Source organism: Monodelphis domestica, chromosome 1 (genome assembly GCF_027887165.1).
Source record: "Monodelphis domestica isolate mMonDom1 chromosome 1, mMonDom1.pri, whole genome shotgun sequence".
NCBI lineage: Eukaryota > Metazoa > Chordata > Mammalia > Didelphimorphia > Didelphidae > Monodelphis > Monodelphis domestica.
In genome coordinates, this window is record NC_077227.1 from 509,155,330 (window position 1) to 509,180,365 (window position 25,036).

The following is a 25,036-nucleotide window of genomic DNA, read 5'->3' on the forward strand; positions in this document are numbered from 1 at the left end:
AGTAGAGGGGAGGATGAGGGTGGTGACATACCAAGAGACAGGAGGGATAGGGGCAGCATGATGTATGGAGTCAAGGAGCTCTAGGTTCAAGTGAGCCTCTGTTGCATAGAGAGACTGAATGACTCTTGGGGAAGACCCTTAACTTCTGGGAAACCAGGCATCTAAGACTAGTAGCAAAAAGAGGGACCTGCCTACATTTGTAATCGGAATTTGCCTCACAGGATGTTTCCTACACCAAGGAAATCTCAATCCTGCCCAAAGGGAACAAATTTCAAAACAGACGGTTAGGGAAATGGGGGAAGGGTACTGTGTTGTGGGTCCTTTGAGCTAAGCAATTTTGTTCTCCCTTTCCCCTTTGCCAAGATACTCTGGATACCTTTCTACCTCAAGTGTTCCCTCTCCCTAGAGCAGGGAGGAGCGAGTTTGGGTCGCCTAGTCTAGGCTGGACCAAATAGCAGTTCATCGCACCACCTGGTGGTGGTGGAAAAAGTCGGGGGAAGGCAAAAAAAATCCTGAGGCTTAATTGTGAGGTGCTCCACGAAGGCAGATCCTGGGTTAGGGCCCCGGACTAGGGACACCTTGAGCCGGGTAAATCGCAGTCACTTCATAGTCTTTGGGGGCTGGAGGGGGAGCGGGAGTGAGACAGCTTTAATTCAGCTCTAAAATCAGCACCCTTTGCTAGTTTTGACTCATGTCTATCCTGAATCCTGGAAAGGTAAAAAATCGAGTCAATATCAGTCCTCTCAAAAAAAAGGATGGGGGAAACCGTTTGCTAATTAATGGTCCTCGGGTCAAAGGCTTCACAGCTCAGGTTCTTTCAACTGGTCATAGACTAATATCCAGGAGAGTATGAGAACGTCCTGGACCACATAGACCGTAAGGCAGCCGGCGTTGGGCTGCACAGAAAAGGGCGAAGTTATGTCTGAGACAAATCGAACTGCTCATAGGTGAGAGATATGGGATCTAGAACAAGTGAGATATTTAGATCTAGAACCAGAAAGAACCTTAAAGAGCATCCAATCCATCTCTCATTTTGCAGATGGTGAAACTGAGGCCAAGAATGGAAAGTGGATTGCCCAATGTCGCACAGCGTTCGAATCGACTTCCCAGACCCGGTGTTGTCAGTCCTTTAATTTTACTGCCGCTTTTCATACAATCAAACCTCAGTTCTTTCCTAGTGGTAACCTGCAGGGGAGAAAACTTAATGGGTTTCAGTCCTGTATCTTAAATGCTCGGCCAGGACTACTGACTCCTTTGGGGGGTCTCTGAGAGGGAAACTCCCTTTCCACTTTGCCTCTCTCCAGCAAAAGGTCTCTCCCCCTGCCCAAACCCAGCTCATAAGGAGTCATCTGTTCTTGGCTGAATAAACAAAACTCTGGGAAACCCAGCCCCGCCGTCCTGCACCTAGCACAATGAGCCTTTCTCTCGGGGAGACGCCCCGGCGCCGAGCAGCTCTGGATGGCTGGAGGCGGGGACTGCTCTCCACTATCCATGAGATGCTGGGTGATGGTGGAGAGTAGGGAATGGTGCCTGGCCCACTTTCTAGTCATAGGACAGCGGGACTGGACGCCGGACCGACACATTTATCCTAGCAAGTGGAATAGAGACAATTTTTATTTAAAAAAAAATAGCAAAAACAAGAGCACATAAATACACAATGATTTAAGGGGCTGGGCCCCGGCCAGCAGGCGCTGCAGTCGTAGTCCGGACGCCGAAAGTGCGGCGAACCCAAGCTTGTTCAGGTAGAGTCCGCGCAGCAATCTGAGAGCCTGTTCGAGTCCCGCTTAAGAGTGTGGGAGCGATTCCGGCCTCCTGTGCTTTACTAGCAGCGTCGCCCATTTCCGGGGCTGCCTACTCAGGAAACCTACTCTCCAGAATGAGCAGGAAGGGACCGAAGAGGCTGCAAGCCGGCCTGGGTCCCAGTTGCTGCTGACCCTCACTTCTGATTGGCCAACTGATTCTCCAGGTCTTCCAATCGAGCCGTCAGCTGGACCAGTGGTAGCATTAAGGAAAATTTCTAGCCTTTGTTCTCCTCACCCTCCTGCCCTTACCCGGGGAGAAAGCCTTTGCCTAGATCTGGTAAATTCTTCAGGGGCCTGACTCACCACCTTAGGACTCTCCTGCCCCCGCCCAAGTCCCCGCCCATTATTCTTGAGGATATGTTTCTGTTCCAAATTTCCCAGCGCCGTCAAAGCACTGCCTTGAAACTCCACAAGACTATCGCAGTCGCACGGGCTCCGCAATTCAGTCGCCCCTTTCCCCTCCTCTGCATCCAAGGCATAGGAAAACCAGATTATCAGTGCTTCAGAAGTGTGGGTCCGAAGAGACCGACCCTGGGCCCCGTGGGATGACTAACTCCCTTAGAATCCCCTCCCCCAAACCTCCTCCATCTAGCTCAGGCCTGCGGAGACTTAGAATTACAAGAAGGACCTTGGACATCATCTAAATCCACCCCTTCATTTTACAGAGGGGAAAATTGAAGCCGGTGAAGCTGATGCACAATGCCCGGCACATCGCAAGCCTTTAATAAATAAATGCTTGTGATTTGACTGATTGATTGCTTGCTTGAAATGATTTGCTCAAGCTCACACAATAAGAGTAGGAATTCTGACTCAGATCTTCTGACTCCAAACCCAAGGCCCTTGCCATACTACAATATGAAGTACAACTCCACCTCCCTTCATTTTACAGAAAAGTAAATTGAGGCTCACAGACGGGAAGGAATTTTGCCTAAGCTCTCAGAGCGAGTGAATGCAGGGATCTTCTGATTCCATGGTCTACAATTTTTCTACTATACCAAAGAGAAGAGGGGAGAGAGACTGGTAGAGCTAACTGGGGCTGACACGAGCTGCCCTTCTTCGTTTGGGAAGCTGTTCTCACCAGGACAAATGTTAACTTTCAAGTTCTCCAGCATGTGCGTCATAGTGCTGAAGTCAGGCGAGTAGGAGACATGTTGCTCTGGGGGGTCCGACGCGATCTCCCTCAGCTCCTCCTCCACTGCCTTACCTACCCCAACCGCGTACATGATGATGCCTGAGGACCACAGACACAGTCAAAATCAGGAGGCAACCCTCGCACGCAAGACCTCAAAAGAAGCAAGCTCCTGCCCTCAACTCTGGAATACGTGGTAGACCCTGTATGTTCACACCTCTTTCCTGAGAGTGGTACCCACATCACAGAATTTAGAGCTGGAAGATCTTATAACCCAGTTTCCTCATTTTATGCCTGACAAAACTGGAGCCTGGTGAGGGGATGTGATTTGTCCAAGGTTGCACAGGTAGTAATGGTCTCAACTGGGATCTGAACCCATATTCTCTAACTCCAATGCTCTTTTCACTACGAATCTATTTTCTCTTCCATGGAGCCCCTACTGCCTCCGCCCCTCCTTCTGGGTCCTACCTTCCTCCTTGGCCCGAGCAGCCCACACTGAGATGTCATCTTGGGAGCGGCCATCAGTAAAGACCAGGCCAACGCGTGGCACATTCTGGGCTCTTGGCCGAGCACCCTGCGCCTCGGAGAAACTGTGCTCCACCAGGTGACGCAGCGCCAGCCCTGTCATGGTGCCTTTCTCCATGTATTCGACGGCCAGGACTGCCTGCTTCACCTCGTCCGCAGTTCCGTAGCGGCCCAGAGGAAACTCCGTGCGCACTCGGCTCGAATATTGCACCAGGCCCACGCGTGTCCCCTCTGGAGACACGTCCAAGAAGTCCACTATCTGGTTCACAAACCGCTTCACCAGCTCGAAGTTCTGTGGTCGGACACTCTTGGAGCCATCGATTACCAGAACCAGATCCACATGGCCCGTTCGGCACCCTATGGGAGAAGAAGCCAATCTCGGGACAGGCCAGGAGGGTCGCGTGGGGAATCTCGTAGGGAGCATCAGGTGCCAAATGGTCTCCAATTGTCTATGTATAAAATCCCCTCCCCATCCCTTTCGCCCTCCCCCGCCCCCCAATTAACTCACTGTCACAGCTCTTCCCATCGGCCTGAAGCTGTCGGCCCTCGGGGCAAATGCAGCGGTAAGAACTGCCAGAACTCAAACACTGAAATTCACAACCGTGGTCCACACCATTGCAGTAATCTCGGGCTGAAACGGAGACACCAGCCATCAGAGGGGGACGACGACAGAGAGATCCCTCTATCCCTAATGCATAAATAAGCCCCTCCTTTTTCTCCAAGCAAGCCCTTTCAGTCTCCCCCCCTCCTTTTATGCTCTCCTCAATTATCTTCTCTCCTCTCCTCCAGCCCACCTTTCTCCCAGTTATCTCCACTTTCTCAGAGGTGCGCATGCTCACGTCAATGCTCCAGTCCTTACCCTGACAGCTCCGGCCATCCTGCTGCAGGTCAAAGCCTTGGCGGCAACGGCAGCGGGGCCCCTCCGGGAAGCTGACACACTCATGCTGGCAGCTGTGGTTTCCGAAGCGGCAGTGATCAATCACTGGCAGGAGAGACAGGGAAGGCCACTCAGTCCCAGGACACGCAGCAGCGCAGTGGCTGTTGGGGCCCAGGGCGCCTGGCTTCTCACTCACCGGTGCAGCGTCTCTTATCTCGATGGAGGGCATACCCCTTTCGGCAGCCACAGGTGTAGGAGCCGTCTGATCTGATACAGAGGTGCTCACAGTCGTGGATTCCTTCCGCACAGTGATCAATTGCTAGAAGAGAGGAGAAGTCTCTCTGATGAAATCCATAGTTTTGCCTCAACCCTCTCCCAAACCTCCCCCCAATTTCCTGAGGCAATTGGGAGCTTCATTTTGATAGTGAATAGAAGAGTGCTAGATTGAGTTGAGAGACTTGCGTGCAAACTCCAACCCTGACACTTTCTAACTTAACTGTGTAGTTTCTTCACCTGTAAAATATAGATCATACTTGCACTATCTCTCCACCAGTCAGGAAAAAATCTTTGTGAAATCTTAAAATGATGCAGAAAGATGAGCTAATATTGCTTTATATAACACCTAATTGTACACATCTCCCTCTTATAAGACTTAAAGGCTTTCCTCATCTTTTTTTTTTAAACTCTTACCTTCTGACTTAGAATCAATACTGTGTGTTGGTTCCAAGGCAGAAGAGTGGTAAGGGCTAGGCAATGAGGGTTAAGTGACTTGCCCAGAGTCACACAGCTAGGAAGGGTCTGATGCCAAATTTGAACCCAGGATTTCCCGCCTCTGACCCTGGCTGTCAATCCACTGAGCAACCCAGCTGTCCAGGCTTCCTCATCCTTTGCAGAGCACTGAGCTCCACTAACAAGAAGATAGTCCCATACTAATAAGCTTTTGGAAATGAGGTTGCATTCCATATCCGAGGTTTAATCCTAGTGAGACTTAAATTTGTGTTGAATTGAATTGTAGTTAGACTCTATCTCTTGCCCACCCACCCCCCAACTAGGTCTGTCAACAAACTCTTGGCTCAAAGCCTGTCTTATATTCCTCTGTTGAGGCTTCTGGAGGGGAAAGGGGACTACAGAATAGTTTAAGACATGAATCCTGACTTTTGAGAGTTCACAGCATAATGGGGAGAAAAATACACACACTCAAGTGACTGACTATACATTTGTATATACATGGGGCAACTGGGTAGAACCGGGGATAAAGGGCCACTGGGAAGATTTATCTTTCTAAGTTCAAATCTGACCGTAGCCATTTACTAGCTAGGTGACTCTGGGCAGAACACTTCAAAAGGGGGGGGGGGCAGAGGGGAACCCTTACCTTCTGTCTTAGTATCAATTCTAAGACAGAAGAGGGCCAAGGGCTAGGCAATCAGGTTAAGTGACTTGGCCAGGGTCACAGTAGCCTAGTACTAGCTACTACTAGCCTAGTAGTCCCTTAACTCTAACTCAAAGTGCTTTTGCAAACCATATATTTTTATAAGATGGGGAAAATAGAAGGCCCAATGAGAAAAGAACTAGGGGCATTTAAGTTTCTGAGGATTTCTGAGCAAGGGAACTATCAAAAATCATAGAATGTGACAGCTGAAAAGGACCTTAAAGGGCAAAATAATGACTTGTCCATTACTTTAATTTTACAGAGAAAAGAAAGGATCAAAGAAGGCAAGTAACTGATCCATGAATGGAACAATGCTGTCCTGCTTCCCAGTGTCTGATGATGTTTCTAGATCCCAGGGCTGCCTGAGTGAGGATGGTGGGCTCTAAGGAAGTTTAAACTTTCTCTCAGATTTCACATGTATTTGTGTGCATATCACATTGAGAACTCTTTAAGGGCAGTAACTGATGTTTTTCACCTTTGTATCATCAGCACGTTGATGGATCTTAATGTCGAATTAAATGGAATTGAACTGGTCACCGTGGGACTTACAGTTCTCTAGGGGATGCAGCTTACCTGAGCAGCTCTTGTTATCTGGTGCCAGACGGTAGCCCGGGTTGCAGGCACAGTGGAAGGAGCCCGGTGTGCTGACGCACAGGTGCTGGCAGCCGTGAGTTCCGTCTGCACACAAGTCCACTCCTGGGGACACAGGGTCAAGTAGTGGAGGGAGGGGGGGAAATGTCAGTTCTGTGACTTATACTCTCGGTGAGGAGAAAGAGGAGGCTGGAGAGATAATTGCGTAAGAGAAGACAGAGCCAATAGACTGAATGAAAGCAGGACCCACGTGCGGAAAGCCCCAGAGCCGGAAGGGCTAAGTCTTTAATCCTAATAGCATGAGTGAGGAGTACAGGCATAGTCTGGGCTGAGGTGCGAAGGCTCAGTAGACTCTGTGTGAGAGTCAATACGACAAGCACTTTCTGGCAGCGTGGAAGGAAAGACTACTTAAGTAGGGAAGTAAAGGGAAGTTAACATAAAGGCGCAAATCCAGCCAGGCCAAGAAGGGCTGAGCCAGGGAATGGGTAAAGACAAAGTTAAACTCGTGCAGATGCCCTGACAGATGGGGTTTAAAGTGAAGGAAGCTGTGGGAGGGACCTTGGGAGACTGGGCGTGGCTAGACAGTGGCTGGGTTCCCCGATAGAGGCCTTCTCGCTCGCCAGACCTAGCTTTTGCTCACCGCACAATCGGCCTTGAAAATGGAAGCCGAATTGTTGTATGAGGTCGAAGGACTCGACTAGGAAAACATGCTCATCCAGAGGAGGAGATGCCATCGCGCGAAGGGAGCCCACATCAGCGCGCTGCACGCCCACTGCGTAGATCTCTATACCCCGATTCCTTGCCTGGGCAGCCACTTCAGTCACCCGATCCTGGGGCCGTCCATCAGTCACTATAACAGCGACACGAGGCACCCGGGCCTGCGAAGGGCGAGCACCCTCGGCAACGCTGAAGGCTACATTCATGGCATACTGGATGGCCAGGCCCGTCATGGTGCCCTGCGCCAAGGGGACGATGGCATGGATGGCCCGTTCCATGTCCTCTCTTCGGGAGAAGGCTCCCAGCGGGAAGACGCTCTGCACCTGGCTCGAATACTGAATCACGCCAACGCGGGTGGCATTGGGTCCAATGTCTAGACCCCGAATGATATTCACCAGGAAGCGACGCATAGTCTCAAACTCAAAGGGGCGAACACTACGAGAGCTATCGATCACGAATACCAAGTCCAGAGGTCCTGTCCTGCACTTCGAGCCTGCTGCGAAGGAGAGAAGAAAGGGAGTGTCTGATGATTTTCCCACAAAAGAAGACTCCAGAGGGTTAGCTGTGAGCTCCACCTTCTACTAGGGTGGGGACCACAGGAAACCGGCAAATGGCCTGACGTGGGACAAAGGGAAAATCCTGGGTCTAATCCTAACTTCGTAGGTTCCTAACGTCTAGCCCAGGATTCTGCACCTGGCAGGGTCTTAATGAATAATTCGATGAATGAATCGACTTTCCATTTCGGCTCTCCCTAGCCCAGCTCCGTGCCAATAGTCAAGAAATATCCTCGACTAACCTGGAGTCGCTTGCAGTTCAGCATTCAGAGACACCAGTAAGATGAAAAGCAGCGGGGCGTAGGGCGGTAGCCTCATGGTACTTGCAAAAGGTGCGAACAGGTTAATTAGTTAGCAAAGGGAGCCGAGATGTAACCTGGAAAAGAAAGGCCAATAAGTAGGTAGTCATCCCTAGAGCCCAAAGCAGCAGGGCACTGACCCGTTTCTTTTCTCCTATACTCCAGGTAGCTAAATCCAATTACCTGGCACTACCCGGGTCACCTTCTCCTTCCACACACATCCCGCCCCCAAGACTGGGGCTGACAAGGGGTCTCTTTGTACCGCTTCCCGCCTGATGCCAGTTCCCCCACCCCAACTCCAGACCGAAAACCTCAAGCCTCTAGGGATGGCCGCGCCCTTGGGAGGATGGGCGTAACGGCGATGGAGCAGCCAAGACAAACACGGGTGTGCTGCAGTTAGAGATCTCACTCCTAGAGAGCTGGGGAACCTCCTCCACAGAGGTTGATTGTAGACGTCCTGCCCTGCTTCTTAAAGAGCTATTCTTGCCTCCTCATCCCCAACCCCAGGCGCTGTCCAAGGGGCTCCACTAAGGTCAAATAGTGGCATCCCCAGCACTCGGAACAGCCAGCGTGGGAAGCCGGCAGCTGCGGAGCAGGTGACGGAACCTAGAGCAAACATAGGAGGAGGGGGAGGGGAGCTGAGCCTGGGCGGAGAGCCGTCCCGAGGCCTTGGAGATAAGGCCCAGGGAATGGATATAGCAGGGCTGGAAGGAGTTGGGGCACAGCGCAGTGCTGGGTGGCCAAAGGGGTAGAGACCGAGAGCGAGGATTGTGAGAGGCTCAGAATTTCGAGTAACTGGGGTTCGTGGACCTCTGGTTCCTGGAGTGCAGCCATGGATCCCCCGGGAGGAACGGGTGAGAGAACCTGTCCCTCTCCCCACATACACGCAACTGAAAGCCCCAGTCCTCCGGGGGCGCCCCCTCCGACTGGACTTGGAGTCTTCACCTTCGATCTTAGAAGGTTAGCTTCAAAAGAAACCTCTCTTTTACGGAAGAGGAAACTGAGGCCCAGAAAAGAAAAGTTACTTGCTCAAGGTCATGAAACCAATTACTAGAAAAGCCAGGTCTAAAAGTTAGGGTCCCAGACTTTAAGCCTTTCTGCACTTGAGTCTACTGAAACTTCAGAAGCTAGGTGGTGCTATGGAAAAGAACACTGGGCTTGGAATCAGAAAGACTAGCTTTCATGAGTTCGAATCCAGTCTCAGACACTTATGAGATTTAGTGTAGCTCTGGACAGTCACTTCACCAAGTTTGCCTCAGCTTCCTCCTCTGTAAAATGAGTTGTCGAAGGAAATGGCAAATCACTCAGGTATCTTTTAACTTGTTGAGCAGCCCCTACTCAGGACTGAGGGGGGAAGGTTGCAGACGGTCAGAGTTAATTAATCCGGCTGCCCCACATACCTTCTTTCTTTCTTTCTTTCTTTCTTTCTTTCTTTCTTTCTTTCTTTCTTTCTTTCTTTCTTTCTTTCTTTCTTTCTTTCTTTCTTTCTTTCTTTCTTTCTTTCTTTCTTTCTTTCTTTCTTTCTTTCTTTCTTTCTTTCTTTCTTTCTTTCTTTCTTTCTTTCTTTCTTTCTTTCTTTCTTTCTTTCTTTCTTTCTTTCTTTCTTTCTTTCTTTCTTTCTTTCTTTCTTTCTTTCTTTCTTTCTTTCTTTCTTTCTTTCTTTCCTCCTTTGTTTCTTTCCTCCTTTGTTTCTACTTTCTTTTCTGGGAGAAAGGGGAAGGTGCAGGCCCCGCCCCTATTCTTTCAAAGCTCCGCCCCACTTCCCCCAACCCCAAAGTCTGGCTGGGTGAATAGAGCTATTTTTAACCAGACTTCCAAGCCCGCCTATTACGGGTCCTAGACCTTTCCAGTTGCTAGGATTAAAAGAAAGAAAGAAAAGGAAAGAAAAAGCCCCAAAATAGTGGCTGGCCAACCTGTCCTCAATGGATCCCTTATGGTCAGGCTGAGGGCAGTCACATGCAATCCTATTGAACCCAGATGTTTGAGCTGCAGGGGGAGGAGTAGTGCTAGGAAAAGTGAGCTCCTTAGGATTGGGCCAGGAAAAGCCAACAGCATCCCTGGGAGGTGCTGACTGGGGAGCTCTGAGAGCCTTGCAGCCATCCTTTCCTCTTCCCTTCTCATGTCTCTTGACTGTTTTCCTTGAGAGAAAATATGGTGCAGTGGAGAGATCCCTTGGACTAAAAGTCAGTCTACTCCTGCCTCTGCCCCTACTACTTCCAGGTCTCCAAGTCTCCAGATCTCAGTTTCCCCTTCTGTGAAATTAAGGGATTGGATTTTGAAAGTGTCACCCAGCTCCACAATTCCATGTTCTAAAATTGCTTCCAGTTATTCTGTGTCCTATCATCCCTTCTGCAGCTGACATTCTAAGGGTCTGTGATTCACTCTCTTACTCTCTCCTCCCTTCCACCAACCAGGACTTCCACCTAGGGTCAAGGGCCCCCCATGTGAACCACTTTAATCTGATGAAGCACCCCAAAGTCCCTCTGTATTCTCTCCACAAGCTAATAACTCGTGTTCTAAGAACCATGATGTTCTGCTCTGTCATCCGACCTCAACAGTCCCTAAGACTTTGAGAATTACAGATTATCAAAGCTGAGGAGGACTTTAGAGATTGTCTAGTCCAATCCCTTTATTATTTTTTTTTTAGAGGAGGAAACTGAGATTTAGAGAAGGAATGTGACTGGGTCACACCAACTTGGGGAGCAGAGAAGAGACTAGAACCCAGGCCTCCTGATCCAATCCTGCCCAATCTATTTCTCTTTCCCCTACAATCATTCAGAAGATTCTCCAATTGGCTGTGGAGAAAGGGTATCTGGGAATTGAAACAGATGTGGGAGAAATGTATGAGAAATTTCTGAGTTTAGGAGAAACTTTATGTATCCTTCTCATTAGGGACTGATTAAGGGAGCTCTATAGATTCAGGAAAGAATTTAGGGATTCTGTTTAGAATGGAGGACTGTGTAGTCCCCAGTATCCATTGGATAAGGGGTATGGTCTATTTGGTTCGTCCCACTTTGAAGGATTTACAGCTCTGAGTTGACTAACTGTGGAGACCTTGAGATAAAAGGCTCTTATCTATGGGGATACCCGAGTAACGGTAAGATCTGGAATGGATACCAATAGGCAATGACCCTGGGGTTATGGGAAAAGATCATGAAAGAGTCTTTCCCCAAGATAAGGAAATCATCATCTTTATCTTATGAGAAAATCATCATTAAAGAGGGAGGTGGTTCTTGGGAAACACAGTATCTCAGTCCAAAGCGGACCCTTCGCCGTGTTTCTCAAGATTAAAAGGCTTGCGCTATCTCTCCTTGCAGACCCTCCGCTGCCCCCAGGACCCCTCACTCACCTGGGTCGACTAGAGAGTTCCGAGGGTCAGAGAGAAGACGAAACAGATTGTCCAAGTCCCTTGTCCTGCTGGAACAGGTAGGAAAGCAAACAGGCTCCTTGCCACGGGTCCAGGTTGAAGGGAGCAGAAGCGGTGGCCGCATTTAACTCAGGGGCTAGGGGAGCGGTCGACCCCTCCTACTGAAACTCGAGAGAGCCCCCCGCCCCAGCTGAAGGGCGTGGCCTATGGTGTGTGTGTGTGTGTGTGTGTGTGTGTGTGTGTGTGTGTGTGTGTGTGTGTGTGAATGAAAATGAGTGCTGGGGAGAGGGAGGGAGCTCCTCTTTGCGCCCTATACAGAGAAAAACTGAGACACACTGAAACTTGGTCCTGTGCCGACACACAGTCCAGCTCTGTAGCAGAGGGAGGGGAGGATAGCTTTTATAGGCTTAGTTTCTGCTGGAATGCAAGAGAATTCCAACATCACATTCCGGGCAGGATAGGGAGCGAGAGTACTATATTTCCAAGGGCGCGATTCTGCCGGGAAGACCTAGAAGGGATGATCCTAGGCGCCAGTCAGCCAATAAACGATTTTTTGAGCACCTACTATGCTAGGCCCGTGCTAAGCGCCTGGGATCTGCGGGGGGAGGCGAGATGGAGTGCTGGGAGTTCCAGTTTTCTTCATTCTCACCAAGTCTCCCCTCAACTACAAAACCACGAATAGCCACTTCCCACTCCAATGGTATGCCAGTCCCAGGACCTCCAAGCTCCCATATCCCAGTGTTTCCAGAGCACTCACGACCTCTGTGACTTGATGCAGCTAGGCTGAATTCGCAAAACTGTCCCATTTCCCTATGTCCTCACCCCCAGCCCTAAGTCAGCCGAAAGATTCCACTAGCTCCATACAGTAGGAGCTCTTCACAAAATGCTCTGAACCGAAGTGGGAGTAAGCATGGAAGATGCAATAGGCATCCTTTTCTGTCAGGGAACAAATCTGACATGGATGGGATTTGAGAACCTATTTCTTCTTCTTCTTCTTCTTCCTCTTCCTCTTCCTCTTCCTCTTCCTCTTCCTCTTCCTCTTCCTCTTCCTCTTCCTCTTCCTCTTCCTCTTCCTCTTCTTCTTCTTCTTCTTCTTCTTCTTCTTCTTCTTCTTCTTCTTCTTCTTCTTCTTCTTCTTCTTCTTCTTCTTCTTCTTCTTCTTCTTCTTCTTCTTACCTTTCCCATTATGATCCAGCCAATATCTAACCCCGGTGCCCACTAAGCCACAGTCCTGTGTCTGTCTAGGACCACAGAGGGAAGCCTATTAGCTGAAGGTGGGGGAGTTGGGGGTGGGGATGGAGATCCAGCTTGAAGTTTTCAAATTTTCACTAGGTAGGAGAAATCTGGTTGGTGGTGCTGTGAGCCCCAATCCCCACAATTTGAAAATTCAAGCTTATGGATGATTCTCCAATGAGAGTGGGGACTCAACTACAGGACAACTCCTGAGGGCGCTGTCGAGAGGAAGAAAGGAGAGAAGTTTGGACAGAGAAAATTTTAGTTCTTTCCACAGACATTTACTGACCACCCAACACTCTTGCTCACCCCCTTCTCCCCTGGACCCTCTCTCTCCATCCTCAAAAAAAGCCACTAGTAAGGCTGGGACATAGGGGAGCTGACATTGGAGCACAAGAGCAGCTATTGTGCAAGCTCTGCTTCCTCTGCTTTGCCCTAGCCTGGCACTGAGCCACACCATCTGGGGGGAGCCTGGGTGGTCGTACCGCGGAGCGACCAGTGCAAAGGCCCTGTGAAAGCCCCATTGAACACCCGGCAGCCCAAATATTTAGACCACAGCCTGTGGCCATGCCCCAGCTCCTTGGTGCCCACTTCTGGTTACCCAGAGTTCCCTGAAACTGGGAGACATGTCCAAGTTTCTCATGGGTCCTTGCTAATGACCTCAACACCTCTTTCTTCTCCTTCCCCTTCTTTCCCTCTCTCCTACTCATTCTAGGTCACCCCCAGAGCCTTCTGCAGTCCTCCGTGATGGAGTTCGAAGATGTCTACAGATGCACTCTGAACAGACTGTGCGAATTTTACATGCCAAAGTAGCCCAGAAATCCTATGGGAGCGAGAAGAGGTAGGAGAGAGTGGTTGGAAAGCTGAGGAACCACAATGCCTATTTTCTCTCTTTCCCCTACTAAAAGTACCCTGCAGCACCCCCCAGGCCCAACCTTGTCCATCTACCAACTTCCTGTGACTTGGACAAGTAATTTCTTAGTTTTCTCAATTGTCATCTGAAGTTCATTTATTCAACAAACTTGTAGTAAGCACCTACAATGTACAGAGCACTTCCCTGAGAGGAGATTGTCCAGTTTCTATAAGATATCATTTCCCCCTCCTAATGCTAGTAAAAGGAATAAGGCAAACATAAAAATAATTCACCCAAAGAGGAACAAAATGAAGAGTCCTAAAAGGAACTGAGTGGGAAGGTATTTATTACCTTTGGGATCAAGGAATACTTTGACTTAATACAATTACAGAAATGTTTCTTTCTTTTTTTTAACCCTTTCCTTCTGTCTTCAGCCATTTACCTTAGGGTCACACAGCTAGGAAATATCTGAAACCAGTTCACAAATGTTTCTTAAAATCATACCCTGTCCCAGCCCCTACCATCAGTGCTGAAAATACCAAAACAAAAAACAAGTGCCTGTGTTCAAGGTACTTACATGAGCAGGTGACATCTGAATTGGACTTTAAAAGAAAAATTATTCACATTTGGAGAAAGGAACCTCTGCAAATATAAGGAAGTGAATGACCAAAGGCCCAGAAGAGACAGTTGATGGAATATATTTGAGAAGCAAAGACTTCCATTTGGGTTGGAATCTACAATGCACAGAGAATAGAAATATGAGGATTTTAATTTTGATCTCTTGGTACTTCAGTTAATACATTCAGGTGTCAATCCAACCCAACGCAACCACTACTTCTCACTCTTCTTCCATGAATCCTCTATAGGGAATCTATTCGTGGTGGTCTCCTTCTAAGTCTTTCAAATATTTCAGGAACTTCAGGCAGCTTTCCAGATATACATCAATTGTTCTTCCTTCTCCAAACAGTAATCCCATCTCTTTTTCTGATCAATTAATCATTTTCTTCCCTTATAACCAAGTCTTCATTGATAATATGAACTTTATTGGGTAGTAGCATTTTTTAAACTTAAATTTTAAAATAAAAAAATTATATAGCTGCTTCTTTTTTTAAAATAAATTTCTTTGGGGTGAGGGGCAATTGGATAGCTTAGTGGATGGAGAGACAGGCCTATAAACAGGAAGTCCTATGTTCAAATCTGACCTCAGATACTTCCCAGCTGAGTGACCCTAGGCAAGTCACTTATTCCCCATTGCCTAGCCCTTACCACTCTTCTGCCTTGAGATCAATACACAATATTCATTCTAAGATGGAAAGTAAGGGTTTAAAAAAAACTCTTTGGGGTAAGTATGGAAAATCAGCTCTGAATTTTCTGGATGATGAAACAGGCTCAAAGAGCAGTGACTTGATAAGGTCATAGACCTAATAAGTTTCAGAGTTGGAATCTAAACCCATTTCTTTTGATTCGCAAATCTTGGCCTCTTTCCACTTCATCTCTAAAATTATCTCTAAGATTCCTTCTGAGGGATTGGAATAGATTTGGAATATATACAAACACTTTCCCCCTTAGCAGCTGGTCTTTCCGTTGTCTCTGAAGTAACAACAGCCTCTCCTTGTAGATTCTTCTGTCCCCCACCCTGTGTGTATCTTATGGGCCCAGGCTGGAGGCTTAAGCCGCAACAAGGACAAGGTAAATGGGGGAAGCACGACTTACTCCACAGGCTCCTCCCTGGCCCTTAGGTTGGGGGTCAGCAGAGGTCTAGAGAATGAGGGTGCAGTCCCACAGCTCAGGGGCAAGAGTCCACGGGATGATGAATTCCAGCCTTATTTCATCCTTCACTTGCGGTTTGTTCTAGCCAACGAGTCGGGAGAGGCGGGATGCACAGTCTGTGGTTACATGGGGTTGGATGGCGGTTCCGCGGAGACCCAAAAACTCAGCTTCGAGGAGCCGCCGGACTCTAGAGTGAGGAGGGGAAAGTTGAGCAGACAGATCTCCACCTCGCCACCGTTGGGAGGGCTGCATTTCCTCTTCCCCAGACCATGACCCTGGGCAGGGAGCGTCCAAAGCTGGATAGGAGGGACTGGTGCGGGGTTCGGGAGGAGGGGGATCTAGCTGGGCAGTCCGAGGGGGTCGGAGTGACTGGGGGAGCTTGGGTTGGGTGCCCTTTAAGCCATCTTCAACTGGGTAGCAAAGGCTTCACTGAGCCCGATGGCCCCAGGACAAAGGCAAAGCTGCCCGCTTCGCCGGCTGGCTAGGAATTCGGCTGCGCCAAAGCTCTCTACATCTCTGACTCGGACAAGAGAAAGCACTTCCGGTTGGTGTTAAAGCTGGTGCTGCGAGGGGGCCAGGAGCTAGGGACCTTCCACAGTCGCCTCATCAAGGTCATCTCCAAGCCGTCTCAGAAGAAGCAGTCACTGAAAAATACAGACCGTGAGCTAGGGGATAAGCCTGAATCAGAGGAGTGGGGCTACGGATTAGGAACGGAAAAAAGAAAGCATAGCTCGGGGTGAAGGGAAGATTGTGGGCGGAAACAAGGGAGTGGGACCTTGGGAATCAGGGAGTCATACAGCCTGAGTTGGAAGGAACCTTCAAAGACAGAATGTCAGAGTTGGCAGAATCCATTGAGCCCGATCCTGTACGGGGCATGGCCATAGAGGTCAAGCCTCCCGTTGGTTCCCAGACTGTAGCGGCAAGAGTCACAATTAGACAATGAAAGAACTGAGTCTTGCTACTCTTTGGGCTCAGAGACTAGGAAGAATAGTGAAGGCTGGAAGCTGGAAGGCTTGTTTTCCTTGTTTTCTAAAAGTAAGCTCACAAGATTCAGAACTAAGAAAAGATTCAGAGATAAACTGAGGCCCAAAGGGGTGAAGAGATTTGCTAAAAATCCCACACATAGGGAATAAGGGAGTCAGAATTTGAACCAAGGTCCATCTGATTCTAAATCTTGAAAATGTTCCCCATTGCCTCTGAGCTGGATTATACTCACCTGAGTTTTAAAGACAGGCAGCAAGGGGTAGTTTATAGAGAGCTGATCTAGGAGCCTAGTCAAGTTTTCCCTCTGATTTGCCTATTGACTGTATCATGCTAAGCAAGCCACTTACCCTTTCAGGATTCTAGGCAACTATTTAAAACCATTACGTTTCTATGAAGGTCCTGACCTCCTCTAGGAGTTCCTGTGCCAATAAAGGCAGAGTTTCAGGCCCTCTTCCTAGCCCCTGAGACCTAAGGGGATATTGGCAAAGAAGAAGTCAGGAGATAAAGAAGGATATTGTAAATAAGGAACAGCCATTGGGGTGGGGGTAATGAAAAGGGACAGGAGCCAAGCTTGAATAGGTGTCATTGACTGCCACCTTCCCCCACAGTATGCATCTCCTCTGGATCCAAGGTGTCCCTCTTTAACCGCCTTCGATCCCAGACCGTCTCCACACGATACCTCTCTGTGGAAGGAGGTGCATTCATCGCCAGTGCCAGACAATGGGCAGCCTTCACCCTGCATCTGGGTACTGCACTTGGATTCAGATGTACCCACATCTCCATCTACCTTCCCATCTTCAAATAGCCCTCAGAAGAAGAGGATTTTTTCCTACAGTCAGCTCTCCCCTGTTTGTTTTGTGGATCAACTACATCCATGATACAGAGCACCCTCCAGGGTCTTGAAAACAAGACCAAGTTAAGCCATCTGTATTGCTGTCTCCCTCCCCTTCTCCCCCCCCCCCCCCAGTGGCAAAGTGTAGGGATCTGTAGTCTTATCATCTATTGTCAACAAACTGAAATTTTCCTCTGAACCAAGATGCCCATCTGGCTGTTGAGCTTATGTTCCCACCCAGCTGAAGGTCACTCCCCAACCTCAAGTTGGATCACAGAATCAATCAGAGGATCAGAAGCAGGAAGGATCCCAGAGGCTAGTTCATTTTATACAGGAGAATCAAAAAGAAGTTAGTTACTCTGGAGGAACAGAGCTAATCGGTCCCAGAGCTAGGGGTGTCCTGACTCTTGACTGAAGCCTCTTCCCACCATGCCTCCAATGCTTCTCTCAAGGTGGCCTTGATTGGAAGGGAGAAATTTAGAGGGGAATGAGGCCATCTAATTCACTGTTCCTTGGGGAAGGAGAGATTCAGACACTTGTAATTATATTAGCTAACATTTCCGTGGTGATTTTACATTTACAAAGCTCTTTCCTTACAACTTTGTGAGGTGGGGAATGAAAAAAATCATTGTTCCATTTTACAGGTGAGGCTCAGAGACACTGAATCATTTACATATGGTTCCAGAGCTGATACATTTTGGAGCCAGAATTTGAACCTTGTTCTCCTGACTCCAAGTCCAGAAATCTTTCCAACACACTCTATACTTTTTCATTATAGCTAACAGTTCTTCCCCATGGGATCCCATTTCATGGTCAGCTCTTTGACCCCAGTCTGGGAAGCCTTGGAATCTTGTTTACATTCCCTCCTCCGTACTCCAAGCATACACACACACAAAAGACACCAGTTTCCAACAGAGGAGATTCCTCCTCAATCCACTCATACCTACATCATCCCATACGCCTTTACTCCATCCAAAGGTTTAGGGCAGAAATCCCAGGCCGCCTGAACTTCAGAAGAATCTAGTGTCAGTAGAGTTGGGCTATAATCCCAGTTTCAAATACTTGCAATCATACTTTGAATAGACTCTTTTTATGCAGTTTGTCCCAAAAGTCTTAGTTCAGTTTTAAGAGCTAAAAACCACACTAAGACATTTGGGACACTCTATATAATGCTGTAGCCTTTACTAAATCACTTTAGGGTCCCATTTGATTTCCTTGTCAGCTCTGTGCAAGGCTCATAGGACAGGTATGGTAATCCCTATCATACTGGTAAAGAAATCTGGGACTCGGAAAGGAAAAATATTTTCATCTTAAAGTAGGGACAGGCATACCTGACTCATAGGACTATTATGTATACCTTAAAGCAACATATTATGCATTAGTTATAATTACATAGGACATATATCATTTTATATACACACATGTAGTTATAATTACATAGGCTAATGAATTAAGAGTGGAAAAGACATGATCATTTAGTGCATTTTAGTGATCACCTTATTTTCCAGTTGAGGAGACTAAGGAAATGATTTGAACAAGGTCACACATTATCTTAATATGGACATTGAAGCTATTATTTTAAAGTTATTTCCTCTGGGGCAACTAGTTTACCCAGAGGATTGAGAACCAGGCCTAGAGACAGGAAGCCCTGGGTTCAAATCTGGCCTCAAACACTTCCTAGCTGTGTGACCCTGGGTAAATCACTTAACCCCCACTGGCTAACCCCTCCTGTTCTTCTATCTTGGAGCCAATATACAGTACTGATTCTAAGACAGAAGGTAAGGGGTTTGTTTTGTTTAAGTGACTTACCCAAAGCCCTACAGGTATGAAGTAGCAGAGCTGGAATGTAAATCATGGCCATGGGGCTTCAAAGTCAGTGGTACCATGTTGTCTCTTAATACCTGTGTCCCCTTAGGGAAGTCATCTCTCCCTTTTGAGTCTTCTCCTGGCAATGATTCCTATAGCAACTCTTGTTTTGAGGCTCTAATGAGTGTAAAATCCTTTGTCAGCCATAAGCCACCATAGTACTATCAGTGTGGGTTGTTATTGTGTCCTGCCATCAGACCTAGCTGACCTCACTAGAAAGTCCAAAAGCCCATTTGTGGTGCTAGGGTGGGCGTGGAGCGGCAATGACGGGGAACAGCGGGGAAGAGGGCTGATGCTCTTTCATGCACCTCTTTCTTTTCCTTAGCCGATGACTGCTGTTCCCGAGGAGAATTCCCTCTCCGAGAAGGCTATGTCCGCTACGGTTCTCTAGTGCAGCTGGTCTGCACGGTCACGGGCATCACACTGCCCCCCATGGTATGAGCCCAAGTGACCAGATTGAGTGGAGGTGGATTTTTTTCTGGTCCACATGGAAGGTGACTGTGGTTACAGGGTTTAGGGGCAGGGGCAGGAGAGAGGAAGACGTCATGGAGCCTCAGAAAGTTTCCTTGGGAGGTTGGGGGGGAGTACTAGTGTCTTAGTTGGCAGCTTTGGCCAAGTCCTCCCTGGTACTTAGATTCTTTCTTTCCCCTTCTCCCACAGATCATCCGCAAAGTGGCTAAACAGTGTGCACTCCTGGATGTGGATGAACCTATCTCCCAGTTACACAAATGTGCACTCCAGTTCCCAGGGGGGGGACCAGGAGGGGGGACCTATTTGTGCCTTGCCATGGAAAAGATTGTGCAATTCCAGGTGAGCCTGGGAGATTAGCGGATAAGGAGGGACCTTAAAATATAGTCGCAGAGGATCATAGATTGAGAGCTGAGGAGGCTGTCAAGGTCATTTAGACCTCGTGTTAACAGATGAGGAAACTGAAACCTAAGAAAGGTTGAAAATACCCCAAGTCACACAAGTGAGATCTGGGATTTGAATCCTGACTTTAAGCTGTTCTTTCCTCTCCTCACCAGAATAACCCCATGTAATATTTTAAAAAATAATCCTCAGAATTTAGGGTTAGGGTTAGTCTTTACATATTTCATTACATCCTTGCTCAAAATCATTCAGTGACTCTATGTTACCATGTGGCAAAATGCAAACTCCTTAGCTTGACATTCACTCTCCTCCACTATCGGGCTACAATCTACCTTCCCAGGCTTAATTCTCTTTCTATTTCTTCATGCATTCTACATTTTAACCAAGCTGGACTGTATGCTCTCTCTCAGCTCTTCAAATTCACACACACCATCCTCTATGCCTGGCATCCATTCCTTCTCCATCTCCATCTCTTAAGATCCTTCTTCTCCTTGAGGTCCCACATTTAGTACCATCTCTTCCCTGTGACATCACAAACTCTCTTCACCCACTGTCACCCAGATGAAATTGATCTTTCCCTTTAAATTTTCCTAAAGCACTTAACCCAGGTCTCTCTTTTGCCTTTAACATAGCCTGTTTTGTGTCATGCTAAATTGGGTACATGTAATATCCCACAGTGGGGTATTAGCTCCTTTAGAGCCATTAATCTTTGTGTCCCTAGTACAAGCTCTTACAAATATTCTTTGTGGGAAGAGTGAAGAAAATTAATGGGTTAAGAGCCAAGTCTAGAGACAAGAAATCTTGGGTTCAAATCTGGCTTCAGACACTCCTAGCTGTGTCACCCTGGACAAGTCACTTAACCCCCATTGCCTAGCCCATACCAGTCTTCTGCCTTGGAAGCAATACACAATATTGTTTTTTTTTAACTTGAAGTTAAATTGAATATAACGGAAAAGTGCCATAGAAAGCATTCATTTATTTAACCAAGAAACCCTTTACTTGTGCTGAGAAATTACAATGCATCTCTCTGTTGTGTAAAGAACACTAAATTTATCTAGGACTTATAGAGGAATAACAAAACAACATTGGTAACTATACTATAGAACAATTCCTAAGAAGTACACTTGGGAGAGACAAAATGAAATGCTATATATATGAGGTCCAAGGCATCTGTGATTCCCTACTAAGGAGAACAAGGGAGGCTTCAAGGATCGAGGTGGACTTCAAAGGGTGAATAGGAATTATACAAATGAAAAAAAAGGAGGGAAGATATTCCAAGCATAAGGAACAGTGTGAGCAAAGGCATGGAGGAGAGAGGAGAGAGACAACAAGTAGCATGGGTGAGGTGGGGATGGGCAAAGAGTAGAGCAGTTTGGTTAGAGAGAAAAGGAAGAGATGTTTAAATGAAGACTAGAAAGGTTGGCTAGTGCCAGATCATGGAGGACCTTGGAAACTAGGCAAAAGTGTTTGAACTGGGTTCAGAAGCCAATAAGGAGCCACTGAAGCCACTTTTGAGCAGAGGTGATGTAATAAGACCCATGTATAAGAAAAATTATTCTGGGTGCTTCCATAGATGGATAGATGACAGGTGGGAGAAACTGGCTGTGGGAAGATCTGTTAGGAGGATATTATGGAATAATCTTGCAGGTAGATGTGGGGGTTTTAGCTATCAAACTAGAGAGCATGGATACAAGAAATGTTTTTCGGGGAAGATTTGGCAGAAATTGGTAACTAAAAGGTTGTAAGGATGAGAGGAGAGGAGAGTCAAGGATGACACTAAGTATTCAAACACAAATAATGAGGTGAATGGTTGTACCACAGACAGAAATGGTGGAATCAGAAAGCCCTAGAGATTTAGTGGAAAGTCTTGCTTTGAGGTTTTGAGTATGATTTGCTAGTGGGATATTCTAGTAGAAATTTTCTGAAAGAACTTGGAGATATTGTTCAGAAACCTGGAAGATCCATCAGGGCACAAGAAATGTTTGCAGAAAGGTAGTACCTGAAGCCTTGGGAGTCAAAGAGGTCTCCATGGGAGATATTATAATGAGATGATCTCCAATTCCCTCATTCGACAGTAGGGAGAAATATGGCCTAAAGAAGGAAAGTGAGTTGTCCATGGACACACAGTGAGTTAGTGGTGTTAAAATCAATGGGGGGGGGGGGGAGAAAGGTGTTAGTTATCTCAGTGGATAAAGAGCCAGGCCTGGAAATTGAAGGTCCAAGTTCCAATCTGGCCTCAGACATTTCCTAGCTGTGTGACCCTGGGCAAGTCACTTAGTCACCACTTCAGTGCAGAACCCTTACCACTCTTCTGCCTTGGAATCAATACCCAGTATTGATTCTAAGGTGGAAGGTAAGGATTAAAAAAAGTCAATCTCTGGACTGCAGATGTGGTTGAAGGGAATAAAAACAAATGGGGATCCCCAGCCTTCTGCCCTGCTCTTCCTTTCTTCTTTATTCATTTTCTTCTACTTTCTCCTAGGCTTCACCTTGTCCCAAGGAAGCAAACCGGGCACTGCTGAATGATAGTTCATGTTGGACCATCATTGGCACTGAGTCAGTGGAGTTCTCCTTCAGCACCAGCCTAGCCTGTACTCAGGAGCCTGTCACCCCAGTGCCCCTCATCAGTACCTTAGAGGTACTCTGATCCCCCCCAGCCTAGGGGGACTCTCTGACCCTTACAGTTCTCAGGAGGGAGGGTAATGGTCCCTTGTCCCCGGTACTAGTTTGACTCAAGACCTTTTGCCCCACAGCTGAGTGGTGGGGGAGATGTGGCAACCCTGGAGCTTCTAGGTGAGAATTTCCATGCAGGACTTAAAGTTTGGTTTGGTGATGTGGAGGCTGAGACCATGTACAGGTAAAGACGGTGGTTGGGGAGGTTATGAGAGTATGAGTCTGATTCTGGGGGACTCAGTTTCCCCAATTGTAACATGAAGGGGTTATACTTTAATCTTTAGAATTTCATCTATTTCAAGTTCTAAAGTTCTTTATAGCACTGAAATTTTGTGATCTGGCTTGTGCCTCCAGGAGTCCCAGGTCCTTAGTCTGTGTGGTACCCGATGTGGCAGCTTTTGGCAGTGCCTGGCGATGGCTGCGAACACCCATTACAGTGCCAGTAAGCCTGGTTCGTGCTGATGGGCTGTTGTACTCCAGTGCCTTCTCCTTCACCTATACCCCAGAGCAGAGTGGCCGGCCACCCCCCTCGGGAGCCCCTGAGCTGCCTCCCAATGCAGATGCCCTCTTGGAAAGTATCCACCATGAGTTCACTCGCACCAATTTCCACCTCTTCATTCAAAGCTAGGGGAGGAATGGAGGTGGAGAGTAGGTGGTCTACCATAAGATTTACAGTGAGAAGATATGTTAAAGGTTATTTTAGTCCAAACCCCTCATCTGACATGGAGAAACTGAAGCCCAGAGAAGGAAGTAATTTGACCAAGAACTCCCAGATAATATGATAAGACTTCATTTTATGTGAACTCAACATATCTAGAGACATAATTAAAATACACAAAATAATAATTTTAATTATATGTTAAAAAGCCTCACAAGAGTTGGTCCAATAATACTCATTCTCACTCTGAGAAGCCTTAGTGTGAGTGATTACATTGTTTTGCTCCAAACATTCACCCCATCAGTCTCTATCTAGAGGTCTCACTTGCTACAAGACATGACTGAGAGAGCAAAGCTTCAATTGTTTCATTAATGCTATTTAGTTATTAGTAATGGCCCCAGAGTACAAGAGTAGTGATGCTGGTAGCTCAGATAAGTTTAAGAAAAGCCATAAATTGGAGGCAGCTGGGTTGCTCAGTGGATTGAGAGCCAAGCCCAGAGATAAGTGTTTCTGGGTTCAAAGATGACCACGGACACTTCCCAGCTGTGTGACCCTGGGCAAGTCACTTAACCCCCATTGCCTAGCCCTTACCACTCTTCTGCCTTGGAACCAATACACAGTATTCATTCTAAGATGGAAAGTAAGGTGTTTGTTTTTTTTTTAAGAAGTCATAGGCATGTTTGTATTAGAAATACTTATTAAATAATGGGGTTTGTTATTATGTGTGATTCTCAACTTACAAGAAGGGTCTTGAAATATATTGGACTAGTTAAATGAAGCTCTATTATAAAGCAAAGCCAGAATTTGAACCTAGTTCTTTTGACTCGATCTCCAATGCTTTTTTCAGTTTACTAGCTTAGGGATATGCAGCACATTTCATTAGGCCATGCCCACAGGAAATATTTTTAAAGGATAAACATTAATTGAATATGCAAAACCAAGGCACATCATTTTTATTCATCAACTAAAGAAATTAATGCTTAAATAAACTATTTTTAAATAACTAAGCTTCACTTCAAAAATAAAAATATTAAAAATGAAATACAGATCACCAAACATTTGGGGAAGATGTTCAGTGAGCCTCAGTATAACTATTATTGTTAGGCTGTTTTCAGTCATGTCTTGACTCTTTATGACTCCATTTGGGATTCTTGGGTTTAGATTTGCCATTTCCTTCTCCAACTTATTATATAGATAAGGAAACTGAGGCAAACAGCATTAAGTGCCTTGTCTAGGATTGCACAGTCATATTTGAACATGGGTGCTCCTAACTTCAGGGCCAGAGCACTATCCACTTTGCCATTTAGCTGCGGCTCCTTCAAGAACTCCAGTTTCTTGGAAAATGAGAATAATGATACTTGAAGGCTCTGCCTCACAGACAGACAGCAATAGAACGAAGTACAGGCATTTCCATTTTACAGATAAGGAAACAGACTCACAGAATTTCAGGGGCAGAAGGTATTTCAGAGTCAATCTAATTCAACTCAAATCAAATACCAACAGGAGGTCATCCAGCCCTTTCTTGAAGATCTCCAAGGAGTGTCAAGGTAGTGTCCTCCATTAATAATGGCTCTACCAGAGAAAGAACTGATGGAGTCTGAATCCAAACCAAAACAAACTTTTTCCACTTTCATTCTTAATATATTTTTTGTTCAAGTTTCCTTCCATAAATGGATTACTATGAGAAAATGCTTTACATGATTCCAGATTTAAAATCTATATGGGATTGCTTACCATCTGGGAGTAAGAAAGGGAAGAGAGGAAGAGAATTTGAGAGTCAAAATTCTTTTTAAACTGTTAGAAACTTTTTACATATAACTGAGAATAAAATTTAATTTAATTTAAAAATTAATTAACTAACTGCCAGGATATTATTCCTAACCTCTGACAATTCTCACCCTCCCAAACAGAACAAATCTAGTCCCTTTTCCATGGGATAGCTCTCTTCAAATCCTTGAGAACTATCTGTCCCTCCTGAGTCTCCTCTTTCCATGGGAAAAATATCCA

At 46.8% G+C, this 25,036-nt stretch overlaps 2 protein-coding genes across 4 annotated transcripts; one reads left to right on the plus strand and one right to left on the minus strand.

Moving 5' to 3' along the window:
• Window positions 1–1,596: 1,596 nt before the first annotated feature.
• Window positions 1,597–11,778, minus strand: MATN4 (matrilin 4). 3 transcript variants are annotated; one of them, XM_007475833.3, is made up of 11 exons: window positions 11,273–11,778; window positions 7,867–8,000; window positions 6,994–7,563; window positions 6,336–6,458; window positions 4,530–4,652; window positions 4,316–4,438; window positions 3,965–4,087; window positions 3,400–3,813; window positions 2,881–3,033; window positions 2,162–2,266; window positions 1,597–1,995 (listed from the first exon to the last, which is right to left on the minus strand). In XM_007475833.3, exons 2-11 carry the CDS (start codon window positions 7,940–7,942, stop codon window positions 1,937–1,939), a joined length of 1,869 nt encoding a protein of 622 aa, XP_007475895.2. In that variant the 5' UTR covers window positions 7,943–8,000; window positions 11,273–11,778; the 3' UTR covers window positions 1,597–1,936. The 3 variants fall into 3 exon arrangements, with proteins under 3 accessions (XP_007475895.2, XP_007475893.2, XP_001379571.2); XM_007475831.3 differs by having other exon boundaries at window positions 6,994–7,566; window positions 11,273–11,772; XM_001379534.3 differs by lacking the exon at window positions 11,273–11,778 and adding an exon at window positions 8,107–9,406 and having other exon boundaries at window positions 6,994–7,566.
• On the plus strand, window positions 11,123–24,057 carry RBPJL (recombination signal binding protein for immunoglobulin kappa J region like). The gene is made up of 11 exons (XM_007475828.3): window positions 11,123–11,349; window positions 13,239–13,364; window positions 14,995–15,065; window positions 15,232–15,338; window positions 15,632–15,806; window positions 16,739–16,876; window positions 19,154–19,263; window positions 19,489–19,638; window positions 22,181–22,336; window positions 22,452–22,555; window positions 22,726–24,057. Exons 1-11 carry the CDS (start codon window positions 11,123–11,125, stop codon window positions 22,997–22,999), a joined length of 1,638 nt encoding a protein of 545 aa, XP_007475890.2. The 3' UTR covers window positions 23,000–24,057.
• The last annotated feature ends 979 nt before the right edge of the window (window positions 24,058–25,036 follow it).

Coding starts and splice junctions, on each gene's coding strand:
- MATN4 (XM_007475831.3), bottom strand. CDS start 7,942: ATGAGGCTACCGCCCTACGCCCCGCTGCTTTTCATCTTACTGGTGTCT. Junction 6,459..6,993: donor TTTTCAAGGCCGATTGTGCG/GTGAGCAAAAGC, acceptor CTGTGTCCCCAG/GAGTGGACTTGTGTGCAGAC. Junction 1,996..2,161: donor GGGAAATTTGGAACAGAAAC/ATATCCTCAAGA, acceptor TAATGCTACCAC/TGGTCCAGCTGACGGCTCGA.
- RBPJL (XM_007475828.3), top strand. CDS start 11,123: ATGAGAAAATCATCATTAAAGAGGGAGGTGGTTCTTGGGAAACACAGT. Junction 15,339..15,631: donor AGGAGCCGCCGGACTCTAGA/GTGAGGAGGGGA, acceptor CCGGCTGGCTAG/GAATTCGGCTGCGCCAAAGC. Junction 22,337..22,451: donor CCCTCATCAGTACCTTAGAG/GTACTCTGATCC, acceptor TTTGCCCCACAG/CTGAGTGGTGGGGGAGATGT.